Source organism: Blennius ocellaris, assembly GCF_963422515.1.
Source record: "Blennius ocellaris genome assembly, chromosome: 19".
NCBI classification, from domain to species: domain Eukaryota; kingdom Metazoa; phylum Chordata; class Actinopteri; order Blenniiformes; family Blenniidae; genus Blennius; species Blennius ocellaris.
Window position 1 is genome coordinate 25,329,040 of NC_137668.1, and position 20,166 is coordinate 25,349,205.

Sequence of the window (20,166 nt, forward strand, 5' to 3'; positions counted from 1 at the left end):
ACCAACTGAGAACCAACTGAGAACCAACTGAGAACCTACTGAGAACCAACTGAGAACCAACTGTGAACCAACTGTGAACCAACTGTGAACCAACTGAGAACCAATTGAGAACCTACTGAGAGCCAATTGAGAACCTATTGAGAACCAACTGTGAACCAATTGAGAACCTACTGAGAACCTACTGAGAACCAACTGAGAACCAACTGAGAACCTACTGAGAACCAACTGTGAACCAACTGAGAACCAACTGAGAACCTACTGAGAACCAATTGAGAACCTACTGAGAGCCAATTGAGAACCTATTGAGAGCCAACTGTGAACCAATTGAGAACCTACTGAGAACCTACTGAGAACCAACAGAACCAATTGAGAACCAACAGAGAACCAATTGAGAACCTACTGAGAACCAACAGAGAACCAATTGAGAACCTACTGAGAACCAACAGAACCAATTGAGAACCTACTGAGAACCAACAGAGAAACACAACATCAAGTCTTCATTTGTGACAAATAAACGACTTGATTGAAACTTTTCTGAGATAAAAGACCAAAACGAGGCAGTTTGACTCAAAGCCTCAAAGCGTCGTCATGGAAACGTGGACAAAGACAAAGAAGCCATCGGATCTGTTTCCCGGCTTTTGGATCATTTTCAGCTCCTCTGCCGACTATGGATTTTTAGTCCATCCTATTACTAATTCATGGCAGTGGAGGGGCTCGGGTGGGGGGGTTGGGGGGGGGCAGGAGGGGGGCGACCCTCTAGGAAACCTAATCTGGATCAATAGTGTGACCTTGAGCTGAGCGGCTCCCAGACGGGCCGGACTGGACGGGTTCCTGCTCCTCTTCAATAATCAGCCTTTAGTGGAAAGTGGAGCTTTTAGCACTTCTGAAACATGCTAACCAGCTAGCCGGTTCTCCGTCTCATGAACCACAAGGGACCACAACATGGTGTCTGGACCAGGTGTCTGGACCAGGTGGTGTCTGGACCAGATGTCTGGACCAGGTGCCTGAAGTAGGTGTCTGGACCAGGTGGTGTCTGGATCAGGTGTCTTGACCAGGTTTCTGGACTAGGTGGTGTCTGGACCAGGTGTCTGAAGCAGGTGTCTGGACCAGGTTTCTGGACTAGGTGGTGTCTGGACCAGGTGGTGTCTGGTCCTATGTCTCTCGTCGGGGATGAAGTCCTGCCCGGGGGTCTGGGACTGACCCGGGGGTCTGGGACTGACCCGGGTCACGTTATCGAAAGATGAAACCAATTGTTCCGTGTTTTCCTTCCAGCAGGACGACGTTTCATTACGTCTCAGATCAATTCCTTGAGTTTGGTCGGATTGTGACACTGCCTGGACCTGGACCTGGACCTGGACCAGGCCAGGACCTGGACCAGGAAGTCGGCCTGTAGCAACGCGTCGACCACTCGGTTCTAAAAAAACCGCCGCCGTCAAATCCATAAGTCGCTGCGTTGCCCCGCCCACTGGAGGACGGGACTCGTCTTTGAAGCGTCTCTTTGTCACTCGTGACGCCGGAGAACAGAAGGAAGTGACTTTACCGTCGCTATCGTTTGCTAAAGTCATAGCTAGCTAGCTGTGTTTGTGTTTGGTTACTGTCAGTAGCTCGTGTTTAGTTACTGACATGAATGGTAGCGGTGGCTAGCTTACAGCTAGCAGAACGCGGCTATCTCGCCACAAGCACCACCAAAGTGTAGCGCTGCCAGCTACGGTAGCTAGCAGATTGTAGTAACATTAGACGTATCTGTTCAACGTTACGTTTGCCGAGTCATGATTAGCGTTAGCTCAGTCACGCTGTGGTCGTTTCCCAGTGAAACACATTGTCAGACTGACTGTCTGCTAGCTTAGCATCGTGAGTCACGACACAGAAGTTAGTTCACCGATGAAGGTCGACTGACGGAGCCGAGGAAACGTCCGTTACAATCGTCCACTGTTCCTTTAAATGGTCGTTTTATAAACAATCGTTTTCCCCCAGAAGGTGTAGTAAAGCGCTTCTATTATGTAAATATAGACGATGAATATAGAAGAGCCTGTGTGGAACCTTCTAGATACCATGCAAAGAGATGAGTCTAGTAGTTTACGTGTATTTTTTTTACATCATTGGAGACGTGAGGAACAAACAGGCTTCCACTGTCTCTGGTTCTGCAGGTTTCCTCCTGTTCCTCCTCTTGCTCACGTGGAATTCCTGGTTTTATTGAATAAAATCACATCTGCTACTTTGGTCTTTTTCTCTGTTTGAACCCCCGAAAATACAAAAATACAAACAATCTGAATTTTGGCGGACGTGAAAAATTCAAAATGGCCGACGACAAGGGGGTTTCCCCGACTATGTCATTCGAGGGGGTTTCCTCGACTACGTCATTCGAGGGAATCCCGTGGAATCACGCGACACCGTCCAATCAGAACATTTTCCATGTAAGACGATGGTGGCGGCGTCTTTACATGCGTTCTTCTCTTTGATCTTGACTTTGAAGTTCGTTTCCCCCGTCGCGGAACAAGACCAGACCGAGGCAGCAGCTTGTAACTGATGTATTTTATTGTGAGACGGGGAGTCATTAAAAAAAAAAAAGAAAAAAAAAAAAAGAACAAAACAAAAACAATCACTATAAAAAAAAGACGGGTGTTAAAGGGGGAGGAGCTTATAAAAGTGGACGTACGGAGAAAGAAATTGGCACAAATAAAAACAGAAGGAACAATAATATTATTTTGTCTTGGCGGGGGGGGGGCGGGGGGGGAGCAGGTTTCGTGTGGTTAAGGATCATCCTTCAATACGACGGCACACACTCATGCTATTAGACATACAATTAGTTTTCAAAAGTTCAGTAGCTTCATATTAGAGAGGGCAAAGGAAAGTAAACGAGAATCAAATGGATGCAGAGAGGTCACAGGTTCCAGGGTCACACCACACGGTGCCACTTTCTTTTAGTTTCCCAAAGAAAAAAAAAAACAACAACAAAAAACATAATTTGTTCTAGAAACGTCCTTCAGTAGGCCGGAGTCTGACTTTTCTGTTTTTTTTTGTCCATACTAAAATATATTATCGTATTAATACAAATACAAACTACAGTATTGTACACTACATAGTGTAATAAATAAAAAGAAATATAAAAAAATAAGACATAAATATAAAAGTTCTCTATGACTAAAACGGACAGACCCATCGCGGAGGGTGGGGAAGGGGGGGAGGTGTGGTGGGTGGGGGAGGGGTGGTGATAATAATACTGCCATGGCTGAAAACACAATTAAACACATTGAAACACGAGAATGAAATAATACTGACATAAGATCATGTTAGCCTCCGTTTCGTTACCTGAAGAGACGAGAAAACGTTGATCGCCAAAAATCTGCTCCTCCGATCGGAAGTTCCTGGTTTCCTGTATTTATTCATTTATTTATTTGTATTCATTTATTTTTTGCATAAGGCTCTGAGTCCGGGAAGCGGCGGGACAGTTTTCGACCTCTCTTCACCCACCAGGGGGCGCCGTGAGATTATTTCACGAGCTTTCCAGACGACGTAGTGCAAAAGCGGCTTTTGTTCCGTAAGCTAGCCTGCGTAGCTAGCTTACAAGAATTTGCATCAGCCAGTCACGGGCTGGAATACACGCTAGCATCTTGGCTAGCAGCGTCCGAAACCGTAACAGTCCTCCGATGAGACCCGCGGCGGTTTGTAATACTGAAAACGTTCAAACATTTGCGGCGGCCGTTCCCCCGCGCGGGTTAAAGACCTTTAGCCTTCCCAGTTAGCCTAGCTTAGCATAAATAATGAAAACAAAGGGTGACGGCTAGCCTGGAAGTAACACGTCAATGTTAGCGTTCGTAAATAACAAAATCGTTAACATCTTATGTGTTTGACAACATAAAGTCAATCAGGAATCTTTTATTTTCAGCAATTTACCATCAGAGTCGTAACGAAAACGCTAAAAATAACTTCTAGATAATGTCAAAGGGTTCCTATTTATTCTGCTGATTCAGCGCCGCCTCACCTCAAAGAACCATGCAAACTGCACTTTAGGAGTAAAGTTGAAATTTAAAGAGTCAAAACTAACTTTGTTGACGTTCAAATGATGAGAAGTGACCGATAAAGAGGAACGAGAAATAATGTGAGAAGATTTTAGTCAAAAACGATCAAGAACGTCTGGGAAACGATCGAGAACGTCTGGGAAACGATCGAGAACGTCTGGGAAACGATCGAGAACGTCTGGGAAACGATCGAGAACGTCTGGGAAACGATCGAGAACGCGGCTCGGTGGTGAAAATAAGGTTGTAAAATTTAGTTAAACTTTAAAACAGGTTAAAAGCAAGATAAGGGATTTTAAAAAATCTAGAATTAATTTAAAAAAAAAAAACGAATTTCTAGAATAGTCAAATTCTTTCAAGTTAAAATATCTAGAATGAATAATAGAATTTTAGATTAAGAAAATGTAGAAAGTGTTAACTTTCCAGAATAAAGTTAAAATTTCTAAAACAAGGTTGAAATTGAGGAATAAAGTGATAATTTACTGGACGAGGTCAGGACATCTAGAACGAGCAAGGAATTCCTAAATTAGTCGAGAATTTTATAATGAAGGAATATTTAAAGAATAAAATAAGGATATTTAGAATTTATTATAGTTTGTAGAATCAAGTCAAGATTTTGAGAATGAACAAAAAAAACAACCTTTCATTGACATGAAGGTAGAAATATACAGAATAGAGTCAATATTTCTAGAACATAATCAAGATGTTAAGCTTGACTAAAAAAAAAATCTAGATTAAGTTAGGAATTCTAGAATTAAAGACATTTTGAGAATAAAGTAAATGAATTTAAAGTTTCTAGAATAGAGTTACATTTCTAGAATGACGTTCTAGATTCAACGAAAACCTTAGGAAGGGTTAATGTGTTCATTCCAGATGTTTTAGGTGAAGAAGTGAATATTTTGGGAAGAAATTAAAAAATACCTGGAATTAATTTAAATTTCCCCAATTTTTTTTTTTTTTTTAAATTCACTAAAATAAACTTGCGAAACAGAATAAATCTAATATTTTTTCAACTTTAACCCTAAAATGCAAAGTGAGCATGCCGCTGGGTCGTAGCCTGGCTGCAGCGCGGTACCGACGAACACCGACCTGTACGAGGAAAACTCAAAGAAAGAAAACGAAACGAGGGAAATAAAGAAAAGACGGATGTTGGAAATACCTGTTCGCTCTCCGCTGGTGGTTTTTTGTTTTTTTTTGTTTTTTTTCTTCTTCTTAAGGCTCCGAATGGAAACGACAGAACAAAGTGGCGCTGGCCTGAAGCAGCGCCGTCACGCGGGATCACAGGCCGGAGCTAGCCAAAGTAGTGCGCGCGGGATCCTTCACTCTCCTCCAACTTAACAAAATACTGACTTCCTCTCCTCTCCTCTTTTGTTCATTGGCAATAAAAAGATATAGAAATATCTCCCGACTGTACAGCTTCTTAAAGGTTAAAATATGAGCCAGAAAATTAGTAACACTGATAGAAAGAAACGAGGTGTTCTAGTAATAAAACGTGACGGGTCTGGACGACGCGCCTCCTCCTCGCAGGGGGGGGGGGGGGGGGGTGGGGGCGCTGGCGCCTCCTCCTCGCAGGCCCCGGACCTCGCCACTGCTTCTGCTTCAGGCACACCTGGGTTTCTACACAGTAGTGAAGAGAGGAGGAGGAGGAGGAGGAGGAGGAGGTGCAGAGGAGTCTGATTGTGTCTCGGCCGGGAGTCCTCGTCCTCCTTTTAAGTCTGCGTCTCCTTCCTCCCGCGGCGCCTCCTTCTGGTCTTCGTGGGGAGCTCCCCTGCTCCTCCACCACCTCCCCTCCCTCTGTATCCACCACCTCCTCCTCCACCTCCTCCTCTACTCTCTCCAGCACCTCTCAATTATTTCCAGCACCTCCTCCACTTGCTTTTTCTCCCCCTCTGCTTCGTCCGCCTCCTCCTCCTCCTCCTCCTCCTCCTCCTGCTCCTCCTCCCCTCCTTCGTCTCCTATCTGCACCACTTGGATGTCGTCCATGTCCACGGCGCCTCCTCCTCCTCCTCCCGCCTCCTCCACGTCCTCCTCCTCCTCCTCTTCCTCCTCCTCCTCCTGCTCCTCCTCCTCCTCCTCCTCGCTCTCCTCGTCGTCCCTGGTGCTGCTCCCCCGCTCGTCCGAGTCCAGCTGCGAGGGGAGGAGGCTCTGCAGCTGTGCCCGGGTCACCGCCTCCATCTCGCCCACCCGGGCCTCCAGGGTCTCCAGGTCCTCCTCGGGGCTCCCGGGCCCCGCCCCCGCCCCCCCGCCCGCCTCCGCCGCCGCCTGGCTCTGCGCCTCCTTCTTGCAGTAGGAGTAGCGGTGGTTCATGTGCTGCGAGTACGAGCCCGAGTGGGAGAAGCGCTTGCCGCACTTGTCGCACTGGTAGGGCTTCTCGCCCGAGTGCAGCCTCATGTGCTCGATCAGGTGGTGTTTGTGTTTGAAGGCCTTGCTGCAGATGCCGCACTCGTGAGGTCGCTTCCCTGCGGAGAGACGAGACGGTTAGCGTGGCGGCGGCGGCGGCGAGTCGCCTTCAGATCACACTGCAGCTCCCGACACGAGAAACACAACAAGACACACCAACAGAACCGCAAACTGAACAGTTTCTGTACGTCGACCACAGTAGCACTGCTAACCAGCTAACCGGCTAACTGGCTAACTGGCTAACCGGGACTACTGAACCTCCGTCGTGCTAAATGGAGGAAAAAAAACACAACAATAGTAGCAAAGTACCTGAATGGCTCGCAAAGCTAGCTGTGCTAATCGCTCATGATGAAAGCTAAAGCTCTTTTAGCACAGCGCTTTGGACTGCTTTAGCGTGGCTAGCTCTTCGTTCAGTGATCGTCGTCGGCGCTACGTCACCTCCACCGGCCTCACAGCTTACAGCAGCATAGCGTAGCGTCTTATCTCCACATCGCACTATGCTCACACTTTAAACATGCTTAGCATGTAGCATTGCTGGTGCGTGAGCCTGAAACTCTATAGCATGTAGCATCGCTGGTGTGTGAGCCCTGAAATGTGTTAGCAGGTAGCATCGCTGGTGTGTGAGCCTTGAAGCTTTATAGCATGTAGCATTGCTGGTGTGTGAGCCCTGAAATGTGTTAGCATGTAGCATCGCTGGTGTGTGAGCCCTGAAACTCTATAGTATGTAGCATGTAGCATTGCTGGTGTGTGAGCCCTGAAACTCTATAGCATGTAGCATTGCTGGTGTGTGAGCCCCGAAACTCTATAGCATGTAGCATGTAGCATTGCTGTTGTGTGAGCCCTGAAACCTTTTAGCATGTAGCATTGTTGGTACGAGTAGTCCGTGCAGTATGGGACTGATATTCGATACTGGTATCGGTATCGGTATCGGTGCCTCATGAAAATAAGTCAGTTAATTGTGATCATGGCAGCAGTTTCCATTTAGCGTCTCCTCAGATGGACGATGACACGACTGTAAAGAGATTCTTAATCTCGATGTGGTTCTCCTGGCTAAATAAAGCCTATAATAACGTCGATTATTAGACACAGTTTGCGGTTCGGAGGCCTTCGGGTTGAACGCGAGGCTGCGTTAGTCATCCCCCCGCTCAGGCATGTGAGGTCTGACTCTGTGTACTCAGCCCTTCGAAAACGCCGTTTCTGTCCAAGCGAAAGAGGAAAGACACGAGGATAAACACACGCTGGAGCAACTTCCTACATTGTTGTGCGAGAGGCGCCAGAGCCCGCGGGCCCCAGGGAGCGTCTCTCGTCGGCGTATCCACGGAGAGCGTGTCCAAACAATACAACAGGATCGCCGCGGTCCAAAACTCGGGTCCGGCAGCCAGTTTCACCTCGCATGAGGTCATCTGGAGCAGAAAGTGGAGTCTGGAGCCAGGTATCGCGGTGCTTAAAGCAGAGCAACGCCTCGCGGAGGCCTGACCCCTTGGCCGCGGAGTCGTCATGTTGGATCCATCAACTCTTGCAACATCCTTGCTTCACATGAGGAGCTGGCAGCGGAGGAAACAACCCTCAGACCTCTGGAGGGAGTTGAGTAATACCTGGAGGAATGGACGTGTCCACCCTTCCTCAATCCCCCTTCGCTCGCACTCTGACTCATCTTTTCCTAAAGACTGAGGCCTGTTCCGGGGTTTTTTTTAGGTTTTTTTTTATAGCTTTTTTGGTCCTTTCTGCCTTTCGTCTCCGTCCCTCCTTCCTTTTCAATCTCGGCCCTGGAAGCCACGCGGGGATTCTCACCTGTGTGTTCGTATTTGTGTCTCAGCAGCGAGCTGCTCTTCTGGAAGATCTTGTCGCACAGGTCGCAGGCATACATGCCGCCGTCCGTCTTCTTCATCTTCTTCCTGGCGAGGCCCGAGTCGGAGTCGTTCTGCTCCTCCAGGAGGGAGAGTCCCTCAGACCCGGCGTCCAGCCTCTCCTCCTGGGGGGGAGACAACGCTTCAGTCAGGAGTCGGTAGCTAACAAACAAATACGGCGAAGGACCTTCTGCCTGATCGGTTGCGATGCTGCGGTATCGTTTTTTTAAAAAGACGAGCTCAAGTACGGGTGCTAACCTTTAGCTACTTGATACCGAGTACCGATGAGATGCCGTAAAGCAGAATGTACACGTTACGTAAAGGCTGTTGCCGTGAAGTGGCTCCGCACGGCGTCTCAGTCAACGCTACGTCACGTCCAACAGGGTTTAAGGTTCCAGAATACGACTGCGTATGCAGTAGCATAGCGTCTATCGCCGCTCTGCGCTAGGCTACTAGAGTTACAGTCACTTGAATCGTGTTCAGCATGTAGCATGTAGCATCACTGGTGTGTGAGCCTGAAACTCTTTAGCATGTAGCATGGCTAGTGTGTGAGCCCGAAACTCTTTAGCATGTAGCATCACTGGTGTGTGAGCCTGAAACTTTTTAGCATGTAGCATCGCTAGTGTGTGAGCCTGAAACTCTTTAGCATGTAGCATGTAGCATCGCTAGTATGTGAGCCTGAAACTCTTTAGCATGTAGCATCGCTAGCGTGTGAGCCCGAAACTCTTTAGCATGTAGCATCACTGGTGTGTGAGCCTGAAACTTTTTAGCATGTAGCATTGCTGGTGTGTGAGCCTGAAACTCTTTAGCATGTAGCATGTAGCATCGCTAGTATGTGAGCCTGAAACTCTTTAGCATGTAGCATCGCTAGCGTGTGAGCCTGAAACTCTTTAGCATGTAGCATGTAGCATCGCTGGCGTGTGAGCATGAAACTCTTTAGCATGTAGCATCGCTAGTGTGTGAGCTAACTCTGAGGCGAACTCTGCTGGTAATGTAGTTGCTGGTGATAAAGTTGCTGGTGATGTACAAACTATCTTCCTCCTCTTGGTATTTTGTCAGAACATATTTTAGTCTCTCTTACTTTTGTTGTCATTAACATCAAAGAATCTCCAAACCGTAGACATTCAGCCGTATCATACTGATACCGGTATCGGTGTCATACTGATACCGGTATCGGTGCGTCCCTCGTAGTAACGGTTAATTCTATTTCCATACATGTTTAATTCTGTCTCAGAATGACTCAGGAGACACGTTTTGCTGACGTTGCAGGAAAAGTTGCAGAATCATTTCCTCCTCCTTTGATGTCCAATAAAAAACCTGCCCGGTCTTTCCCCCGTCCAGAAATGCCGCCACGTAGCGTCTGCAGACGTTTGGCCTTAACAAGCAGCAGACGTACACACCGGCGGGCCCCTGCCAACCCACTTAACACAAAAGTATAATCCAGCGCTAGATAAATCAATGGGGCCGGCAGAGGTGCCGCGTTTAAACAGATTCCGGCAGATCGATACGCCGGCGCTCGGCAGAGTGCATCCTGGGTGACGGCGCGGGGGGGAGATCCGTCACACACCCTCAGATCTACATCCATCAGTACCGGGCCATTAGGCGTCCGCACAATGAACAACTATTAAGGGTTATCATTTTTACAGGGAGCTGGATCCTGACATTTCTATGTATGACTTATCGATCGGGCCCCGGACGGCTCCAGACCATCTGTCATGTTTTAGTGGTTCGGAACAATAAGAAGTAATGATTCGCCCTGGATCTGGGCTGAGCGCTCCGTCCCATCGCGCCGAGGCAGAAGGAGATAAAACGCAAAGTCAATTTCAATCCACTCACTTGCAGATTGAAGCCTGAGCACTTTCTCTAATCTGAGAATCGGTGAAGTCAGGGGCCCGACTGCCTCCGTCTCCAGTGAAAAGTTCATCGCCTTTTGTCTGTTTCCACGACAACGGTGCTCAGAGCCAATGAAAACGCAGCTTTTTGAAAAGTCAAAAGTGAGACTTTCAGAAAGTCTCGTGGACGGCGGAAACGCCGCGACGAGCGTGGCGCACCGCGGAGGAAACGCCGCGACTAGCGTAGCGCACCGCGGAGGAAACGCCGCGACTAGTGTAGCGCATCGCGGAGGAAACGCTAGTAGCGGCAGAAACGCTGCGACTAGAGTAGCGCACCGCGGAGGAAACGCCGCGACTAGGGTAGCGCACCGCGGAGGAAACGCCGCGACTAGCGTAGCGCACCGTGGAGGAAACGCCGCGACTAGGGTAGCGCACCGCGGAGGAAACGCAGCGACTAGCGTAGCGCACCGCGGAGGAAACGCCGCGACTAGGGTAGCGCACCGCGGAGGAAACGCAGCGACTAGCGTGGCGCACCGCGGAGGAAACGCCGCGACTAGCGTAGCGCACCGCGGAGGAAACGCCGTGACTAGCGTAGCGCACCGCGGAGGAAACGCTAGTAATGGCAGAAACGCTGCTACTAGCATAGCGCACCGTGAGTCAGTGAAGTTTATTTATAAAGCAACTTTCCAGGTAAACCCAGAGACGCTGAAATGCAACGTTTGGGAAACGGAAACACTGCTCCTGGTCCTGGTTACCATGGCGACAGTAACTACTTCCTCTGTGATGTCATGACATCACATGACAAGGATGTCATGCCCGTCCTTGTTCTTCTGGAGTTGGTGGTTTTATTTTGACGGTCGCTGTAATAACATTTCAACTTGGTAGTTTTATTTTGACGGTCACCGTAATAACAATCCAACTTGGTAGTTTTATTTTGATGGTCACCATAATAATAATCCAATTTGATGGTTTTATTTTGATAGTCGCCGTAATAACAATCCAACTTGGTAGTTTTATTTTGACGGTCACCTTAATAACAATCCAACTTGGTGGTTTTATTTTGACAGTCACCGTAATAACAATACAACTTGGTCATTTTATTTTGACGGTCACCATAATAACAATCCAACTTGGTGGTTTTATTTTGACAGTCACCATAATAACAATCCAACTTGGTGGTTTTAATTTGACGGTCACCGTATTAACAATCCAACTTGATGGTTTTATTTTGACAGTCGCTGTAATAACAATACAACTTGGTAGTTTTATTTTGACAGTCACCGTAATAACGATGAGTTGTTAATGTTTAGAGCTCGTTGTTCTCTGCTGCGTGTGTGTGTGCGTGTGTGTGTGTGTGTGTGTGTGTGTGCTTTCAGTACTGAGACCAACAACAGCGCCAACTAGTGGACCAGCATGCTAGCGGAATTGTTGTTATTTAAACAGGGAGTTGAAATCAGAAGTAAAGAGTCACTGCGACTGCGATCTTTCCACTCAACACGGTCGTTCTGGTCTTTAATGAAACCGTCACGTCTTTAAATCCACGCTTGAAATGTGACGGGCTCATTTATTTTGAACGATCCCGGACGGAGGGCTTTCGTCCGGACCGCGGTCCCGGGGTGAATCACGGCGGTGATGTCAGGGCGAGTCGAGCCAGCGGATCAATTTACCCCCCCCAAACCCGTTCAGACGAGCCTCATACATTATGCAAAGAGCAACCTGATCTCCGGCGGACGCCGCGGGGAGGCGGGGGGAACACGGAGGACGTGGAAGCACTGAGCAAGAAGTGGCGGCGGAACGAAGCGCGTTCGTCTTATTTAGCACGTCGTCGGAAGAACGGCGGACGAACGGAACGTTTCCCGACAATCTCGGCCCCGGTGACTCAGACCGGTGAGTCATTTCACGGAGGAAGGTTCAAGTTCCTCACGTCTATATCGGTTTGGGCAGTAGGAGGTGAGGAGTTGAAAACATTCTGCAAATTGTGGTTTCCAGTCATTTTTTACATCAATATTTAACAATGGAACAATTCAACTCTTTTAAGCCCCAGGAGTTTCTGTCAAATTCATCCAAACCACTTCCTGCGTCGCTGTTCTAAGGTTCTTCTGGTTTACTTTAATAAATAACAACCTGTCATAGTATTTTAACCGTTGCTCTTTAAATTCCTTGATTTTTACCCGATAAGTCACGTCACCTCCCGATGTTAGCGTCAAGCTAAGCTAAGTGCTTGTTCAGTGTTCTCGATTGTAGAAATCAAAATGCAGTCAATCTGAGCTTCCTGCCTCATGAAGTAGTTCACGTTCTTTTTACTTTCCTGAACTTTAATGTAAATGTATAAGCTTGTAAATGTGTAAGGTAATGTATGAATTCAAGAAAACCTTTGACTTAAAAACACTTGTAGTTTCTTTAATAATCAAGATTTCTCAATGAAACCTCCAGGGAAGGAGTTTGTCTTTATACTCTTCACTCTGAAGGAATAATAATCTAGATTTGGACTTTGTTCTTGGTCTGAAATACGTTTTCTCGCGATCGGCGTCAAGCATCTTCCCACTCTACGCCAGAATCACGTGATTGCGCTCCCCGGGCGAGAAATGGCCACGCCCAGTTATAGTATTTTAACCGTTGTCTGTAAATTCCTTGATTTTTACCCGATAAGTCACGTCACCTCTCGATTGTAGAACTCAAAATACAGTCAATCTGAACTTCCTGCCTCATGAAATAGTTCATATTCTCCTGTTTGTGCTCAGATATGCTAACCGCTGTACTCCTGGAGATCAAAGGTCACCATCAAAGGCTTTTCTACCAGCGTATTGTTTTAGCATAACAGCGTAGCATCGTACGTGTTCACTGGTTCCCTTTGAGCTCTGCTCGGCTAACTACAAGCAACGGCTAGTATTTGTGCTAAGCTATGCTAATTCAGGGCTTGACGTTAAGGATTTTGAACAACCTTTTACTTTCCTGAAGTTTAATGTAAATGTATAAGCCTGTCAATGTATGAATTCAACAACTTTTGACTTAAAAACACTTGTAGTTTCTTTAATAATCAAGATTTCTCAATGAAACCTCTTTAGTTTCTCTTTATACTCTTCACTCTGAAGGAATAATAATCTAGATTTGGACTTTGTTCTTGGTCTGAAACACATTTTCTCGCGATCGGCGTCAAGCATCTTCCCACTACGCCAGAATCACAAATGGCCGCGCCCAGCGATGGCGTGATCCCTTGGCGATACCAAGTGACGTTTACCGAAAAAAACCCTCCAAATGTCGCCAAAAACCCACGACCCCGTTGGGGCAAGTTGGGTGGATGGTTGAGTTGCCTGAACAAAGCTTTGACTCGCCCTGAAAATGTTGCTTGCGGCTACGTTTTTCCACCGTCTGACTGTCGTCGTACCTCAAGGTGATGAATTTACAGGTTAAAGGAGCAGAAGAAGGCGGCGGCGGCGCTAACCTTGATTCCGTTCAGGTGGAGGGTTTCGTGCGTCTCGGTCCCCGCGGGGCTGTTGGCTGTAGTGGTGTAGGTGTAAGCCAGCTGTGGGATGAGGATAGTCTGTTTGCTGTTGGCGGCGAGTGCCCTGAGGCATTGCATGGTGGTGACAATGTCCAGGGGTTTGGCACTTGGCTGGCTGGCGTACAGTGCGACGGGGCCGCCGCCCATGGCTGCGAGTGGCGACGCCTCTTTCTTTGTGCAAGTTAAGTCAGGGGCTCCTCCGCATTGCGGCGCCAGGCGAGGGGCGAGGTAGCGGCGGGCTTTGGGTGCCGCTCTCTTCACCCCCTCCCTGGCCGGCTTTGGCGAGCGACAGGTCGAGGGGTCCCCTCAGTGCTCTGGGGGGTTTCGGCCGGGACGGGACCCCCGGCCGTCAGGTTCAGTGGCGAGGGCGGGGGCGGCAGGCTGTGGGTGCCGTTCACCTCCGCCGGGGTGCTTCTGTCGGGCTGTCGTGGCTTACAGAGGGGTCCAAAGTTGGCGGAGTTCTTCCCTGGGAACGGGCGACACCACACTGTCCTCCTCCTCTGACGGGGGTGTGGGGGGGCGCCCAGGGGATATCTGACCCTCTTGCATTTTGTCAAACCACTTCTTGACCACGTGGGCCGGCAGGTTGACGGAGTCAGAGATCTTGGCCAGCTCGTCCTTGGTGGGCTCGGCGTTCAAGGCGAAGTAGGCCTTGAGCAGGGACAGGAGGTTCTTGGGCTGGGTGCAGAGCCCCCCCTCTGACAGCAGGGCGGCCACGGCAGAGTCCGACTTATCCAGGCCTACGCCGTTCAGCCTGAGACCGTCCTTCTTGCAGTGCTTGAGGGCGTGGAGGGGTCTCCAGCCCGCCGGGACAGTTGTCACACAGGAGACAGGTTTTAGTGTCTTTCCCTCTTTTTCCTGAGCCTCGCCGGCCCGGGGGCCCCTGACGGTCAGGTCCTCCGGGTGCTGGGACTTGAAAGTGTCTGCAGTGGTCTCGGTCGGTGACATGTGTCCGGGCTCCTTCTTCAGGTTGTGGGGGGCGAGCTGGCCCTGGCCGGGGTCCAGACTGTAGTTGATGATGATCTTGGCGTTGCCGTCCTGGCCCACGATGGGCAGGCTGATGGCCGAGATGAGCTGCTGCTGCGCCGGCGTGGAGCGTTCCAGTGGTTAACCCCGAGTTGGCCTGGCCCTTGCGTTGTTCTCCAGCACCTGGCGGATGACGTTGCCGTCCACCGCCACTTCAGCGCGTTCTGCAGGTCGGCCAGGTTGATGCTGATGGGCGACACCAGCCCCACGGTGGGCAGGACCACCGCCTGCACCGTGCCCTGCAGGGGGGCCGCCGCGCCCCCGTTGTAGACCCCGCCGCTCATGGCCGTCAGGCCCGGGGACGTCAGCACGGTGGGCTTGTACTCGTAGTCCACGGGCTCGGTCTTTATTTGGTTGTGGGCAAGCTGCTCCTGGTAGTGCTTTGCTGTGCTCCAGCTTCTCCCTGATCTGGGTGCGCAGGATCGACGGCTGGCGTCGGCGGCATCGGCGACGGACCCTGGGTCTGGGTTTTTGGCGTTTCCTAGGCGCGGCCGGCCGGTTGACCGAGATGACGCCGATGCACTTCTTGCTGCTGATGTGGGAGCTGTACGAGCCCGAGTGGGAGAAGCGCTTCTTGCAGTTGGAGCACTCGTAGGGCTTCTCTCCTAGATGAAACCACAGCGCGGAGCAGAAGGGGGGGGGGGGGGGAGGGGGGGGGGGGGGGAGAGAAGCAGATTTCCATTAGCAAATGAAGCTAAATGAGCAAGCTAGGCTATGAGCAGTATGACAGGAAGAAGCCCTAATGCATTTCAATGATGCTCAAACGCTGATGTAATGGCACCATTGGGAAATGCCCCCCCCCCTCTAATTGCCATCCCATAACGCCAAAAGAAACACAATTACGGCACATTAAGGAGGATCTGAAACGGGACCAGGAACCCTCTGAGTACAGAGAACCGGCGGCTCAGACATAAATAAAACATCAATATTGGTTCAGGGGGGGAGACCGGAACATCCGCGGCGACGACGGGGGCGCCGAGGCGCTGTGCCCGGCCCGCGTCGCCGCGGCCACGACGGGGGGGCCCGGTTCCACTCACCGCTGTGGATGCGTAGGTGCTCCTTCAGGTGGTGCTTGTACTTGAAGGCCTTGCCACATTCGGTGCACTTGAATTTGCGATTGCCTCCCGACTGCGCGATGTGTCTCTGCGGGACAATGGAAACACAACCTTTGAGCCGCGGCTCGTCCCTGTGGGGGGGTGGGGGGGGGGTGGGGGGGGGGGGGGCGGTTCATGTTGATTTATCCCGTTTGGACGCTGCTGAAGGAGCCGCGAGGTCGTACAACCACTCACTTTCTCTTCTATTTATTTATTTATCTATTTTTTTATTTATTTATTTATTTGTATTTATTTTTTAAACATAAACATGAACATGAGAACTCACAGAACCTTCCTCCACAGCAAGACAGCAGATACATGACAGTGGAAGAAAAATAACAATAATAATACTACGACAACAAGAACCGATATGAGACAAATACATTACTGTGTCGTGTAGGTGACACACACATATATATACACATATATATGTATATACATATATATGTGGAAATAAAGAAGCAGTACAGGAGACCTAATGGCCTGTATATTCACATATATGCACCTAAATTTTGCCTATATAGGCATGTATGCAGCATATATATTGTCATATATGAGCATATAAACTGCTGATATGTTCCATATATGCGCATATATCCTCATATAGGTTCTTTCCATGTGGGAAGCTTTTCTATTAATTCCATGCAGGTGAATTTCCCTCCATCGACTCCTCACTGATCATATTAAAGAATATAGATATTTTTCAGAGGAGAGGGTCTTTACTGTAGCCCCCCCCCCTCTGCGCCCCCCCCCCCCCCCCCGGGCTCACTGGTCCCGGCCGGCTTGTGCACCGTCATGTGTCGGTCCAGCTGGGCGCGGTAGGCGAAGGTGTAGCTGCACTCGGGGCAGCTGAAGCTCTCCTCCGTCTTCTCGTGGCGATACTTGACGTGCTCCTTCAGCGAGCTGTAGCGCTTGTAGCCGCGCGCGCAGTAGGGACAGGTGAGCAGCTGGGAGAAGGAGTCCGGCGTGCCTGCAGACACACGGTACGGTCAGTCGGGGGGGGGGGGCGGTGGAGGGGTGGAGGGGGGGGCCGCCCCCTCAGGTAAACCCCACCCAGGTCAGACCAGCAGCAGGTTTCCCGTCTCCACGTCGTCCCAACGGAGACCTTGAGCTCCCGGCAGCTCCTGATTGTCTCTTGTTCACCTGTGGTGTTTCAGAGATGCCCCACGCTCTCCGGGGGGGGGGGTTGCGGGGGAGGGGGGGGGTGGGTAAACAGCGGCTGGCCTAACAGAGGGTCTCGGTTGTCTGTGCTCCCACACAGGTAAAGCATTAGTGCATTAACAGGTGATGTATTAATCCCCCCCCCGCCCCTACCTCCACCCCCCCACATCCACCCCTCCACCCCCCCACCCCTCCCGTGGACAGGTGAGAGCTGGCACACACATTATCGCTCAGGTAGCCGAGAGTCAGGGCCTCGCACCGACGTGACACATTTACTCAGGTGTACCCCCCCCCCCCCTCCCTCTCCCCCCCCCCTCCCCCCCCCCCCCCCCCCCCCCCGCCTCCTTTTAGCAGGTAGGAGCACAAAGGCCCTGGTGTGTCGCGCTTAACAGATCGTGGTGTTTGTAATGAGCGCTAATGGGGGGAGTTAACACCTGATGGGAGACGGGGAGCAGGTAGACCCCCCCCTCCTCCTCCCTCCTCCCCCCCTCCTCCTCCCACTCCTACTCGCCCCCCCTCCCCCGCCTCTAGGGGGGGTGTAATTACAGGTTAGATTCTGTAACGATGTGAGACGGTGATGTGTTCAGGGACGCCTTCGCATGTTTACAGGCAGAGAGGAGGAGAGGAAGTGAGGAGCAGTCCCTCACTGTCCTCGTCCCTCACCGTCCCCGTCCCTCACCGTCCTCGTCCCTCACCACTCTCGTCCCTCACCATCCCTCACCGTCCTTGTCCCCTCACCACTCTCGTCCCTCACCGTCCTCGTCCCTCACCGTCCTCGTCCCTCACCATCCTCGTCCCTCGTCCCTCACCATTCTTGTCCCTCACCGTCCCTCGTCCCTCACACACTCTCGTCCCTCACCGTCCCTCGTCCCTCACCACTCTCGTCCCTCACCATTCTCGTCCCTGACCATCCTCGTCCCTCACCGCTCTCGTCCCTCACGTCCCTCACCGTCCTCGTCCTCACCATCCTCGTCCCTCACCATTCTCGTCCCTGACCATCCTCGTCCCTCACGTCCCTCACCGTCCCTCGTCCCTCACCACTCTCGTCCCTCACCATTCTCGTCCCTGACCATCCTCGTCCCTCACCGCTCTCGTCCCTCACGTCCCTCACCGTCCTCGTCCCTCACCATTCTCGTCCCTCACCGTTCTCGTCCCCCACCATTCTCGTCCCCCACCGTTCCTCGTCCCTCACCGTCCCTCGTCCCTCACCGTCCTCGTCCCTCACCGTTCTCGTCCCTCACCGTCCTCATCCCTCACCGTTCTCGTCCCTCGTCCCTCACCGTCCCTCGTCCCTCACCGTCCCTCGTCCCTCACCGTTCTCGTCCCTCGTCCTCACCGTCCCTCGTCCCTCACCGTTCTCGTCGTGCACCCCGGTGTCCGGCGTCCCCTGGCGCTGCAGGTCGTCCTCCGGGGCCTCGGGGTAGATGACGGCCGTGTCTCCCTGCTGGAGCATCTCCTCCATCAGGGCGTCGGTGCTGACATCATCCTCTGACACACAATCCTCCTTCACTGCTCACACACACACACACACACACACACACACACACACACACACACACACACACACACACACACACACACACACACACACAGTATTGATTCCCACTATCGTTTCAACATGTCTCCATATTGATGCAGGTATGAAACCTTAACCTTTAGGATTTGTTACACGGTGATCCGATAATGTTGTGGAGGCAGATCTCGCATGTTCGACCTCTTCATCGTTACGGGGGGGGGGGGGGGGGGTGTGTGTGTGTGTGTGTGTGTTGGGGGGGGGGGGGGGACAATATCCTGACTGCTGCTCACAATAGGATGAGAAAGCTAATTAGCATCAAAGGCCAGAGGCGAACGCAGGAGTATGGCTGCCTTTGTACGGCCTGAATGGCGGCCTCTCTTCACTGCGTTAGGTAAGGCACTCAGGTAAGGTCCGGGGGGGGCCGATAATTAGGGGGGGGGGGGTGAATATTGTGATAAATATCACGCGCCGTCCTCTCCCTGGAGAGGCTCGGCCTTCAGACTGGCGGCAAACGAGGAGCGCTAATTAGCAACGCGGCGCGGTGGTAGGGTAGTGTAACCCGAGGACGGCGAGGCTGCGGCGAACGCTTCCTTCCTCCCGCCGCTTCCCGCAGCGGAAGCCAGGTGTAGCGTGTCGGCAATTAAGCGTCGGCGCGGCTCCTCGGCTACACGGGCGCGTCGGCGCGGCCCCGTGCGCGTCGTAGCCGAGAATAATTGGGGCGAGCCGCGCGCTAAGAGCAAAGTTAGCCGCGGCAGATGTTTTATGGATCGACTTAAGCTTCCCCGCCGCGGCGGCGCACATCAGACAGTTGTCTGTTTCGCGGATCGCCCGCGTGCTAACGGGCCGTCGGCCCAGCTGCGCGCTCTTCGGGGGGGACGGGGAACAGGTGGAGGCGCTTCGTGACGCTAACTCCGCGGCGGCGCGGCGGCCATTTGTTGCTACGGGTTTTTTAAGAGAACGTTCAAAGACGAAACTCCCCGCCTCTTGTAATAAAGCTGCCCGGGAGAGTGTGTGTGTGTTTGTGTGTGTGTTGTGTGTTGTGTGTTGTGTGTTGTGTGTGTGTGTGTGTGTTGTGTGTGTGTGAGAGCAGCAGCAAGGCGCTGAGAAAGTCAGATGGTGGATTTCTCATCCCACGTCGGGGGCCGCTCACCCACACACACACACACACACACACACACACACACACACACACACACACACACACACACACACACACACACACACACACACACACACACACACACACACACACACACACACACACACACACACATCACGCAGCTCGTCTCTCATGACCTCCACATCAGCAGAAACACCCCTGGACATGTTCACCACATTTCTTCACACAGAAATACTTTTGGCAGTTTGGGAAATATGCTGATTTGCTTTTTGGCAAAGGGTTAGTTGAGAAAATCAATATTCCGCCGGCTCGGCTCTGCAGGGTTTAAACAGGGAAATAAAAAGAAAAAAAACAGAAAGAAGAAGCAGAAGAATAAAAAACCGAGCAGCAGGAAGCTGTTTTGCATGTTTAGTTTAGTTCCCACTAGACGCCGCAGCGCTTTAATTTTCACAGAAGTTTTGTGTTCCACGGCAGGAGGAACACTGGAAACGGCGCAGTTGCCACGTCGGGCCACAAGGGGGCGTTTAGTGAAAGCCACCAGCTCGACGATAAAACGTGGTTCCTCTCCTCCCCCTGAGCGGAACATCTGTTTCACCGGTTTCCATGGAGACGGAGCCTTGACTGACTGGCAAGGACTCAAAAAGTTGCGTTT

At 51.1% G+C, this 20,166-nt stretch overlaps 1 protein-coding gene across 1 annotated transcript; it reads right to left on the bottom strand.

Annotated features, from left to right (window-relative positions):
• Positions 1 to 1,064: 1,064 nt before the first annotated feature.
• Positions 1,065 to 18,359, bottom strand: LOC308143919 (zinc finger E-box-binding homeobox 1-like; the record flags this gene model as incomplete). The annotated part of the gene is given in 22 exon segments (XM_080514862.1): positions 1,065 to 1,196; positions 5,982 to 6,475; positions 8,208 to 8,388; positions 13,538 to 13,785; positions 13,788 to 13,825; positions 13,827 to 13,879; positions 13,881 to 13,901; positions 13,903 to 14,009; positions 14,012 to 14,063; positions 14,066 to 14,389; positions 14,391 to 14,446; positions 14,449 to 14,686; positions 14,688 to 14,731; positions 14,734 to 14,775; positions 14,778 to 14,997; positions 14,999 to 15,052; positions 15,054 to 15,095; positions 15,097 to 15,120; positions 15,122 to 15,228; positions 15,661 to 15,789; positions 16,487 to 16,687; positions 18,232 to 18,359. Coding segments are annotated over 22 exon segments (2,916 nt in total). The 5' UTR covers positions 18,341 to 18,359.
• Positions 18,360 to 20,166: the final 1,807 nt, after the last annotated feature.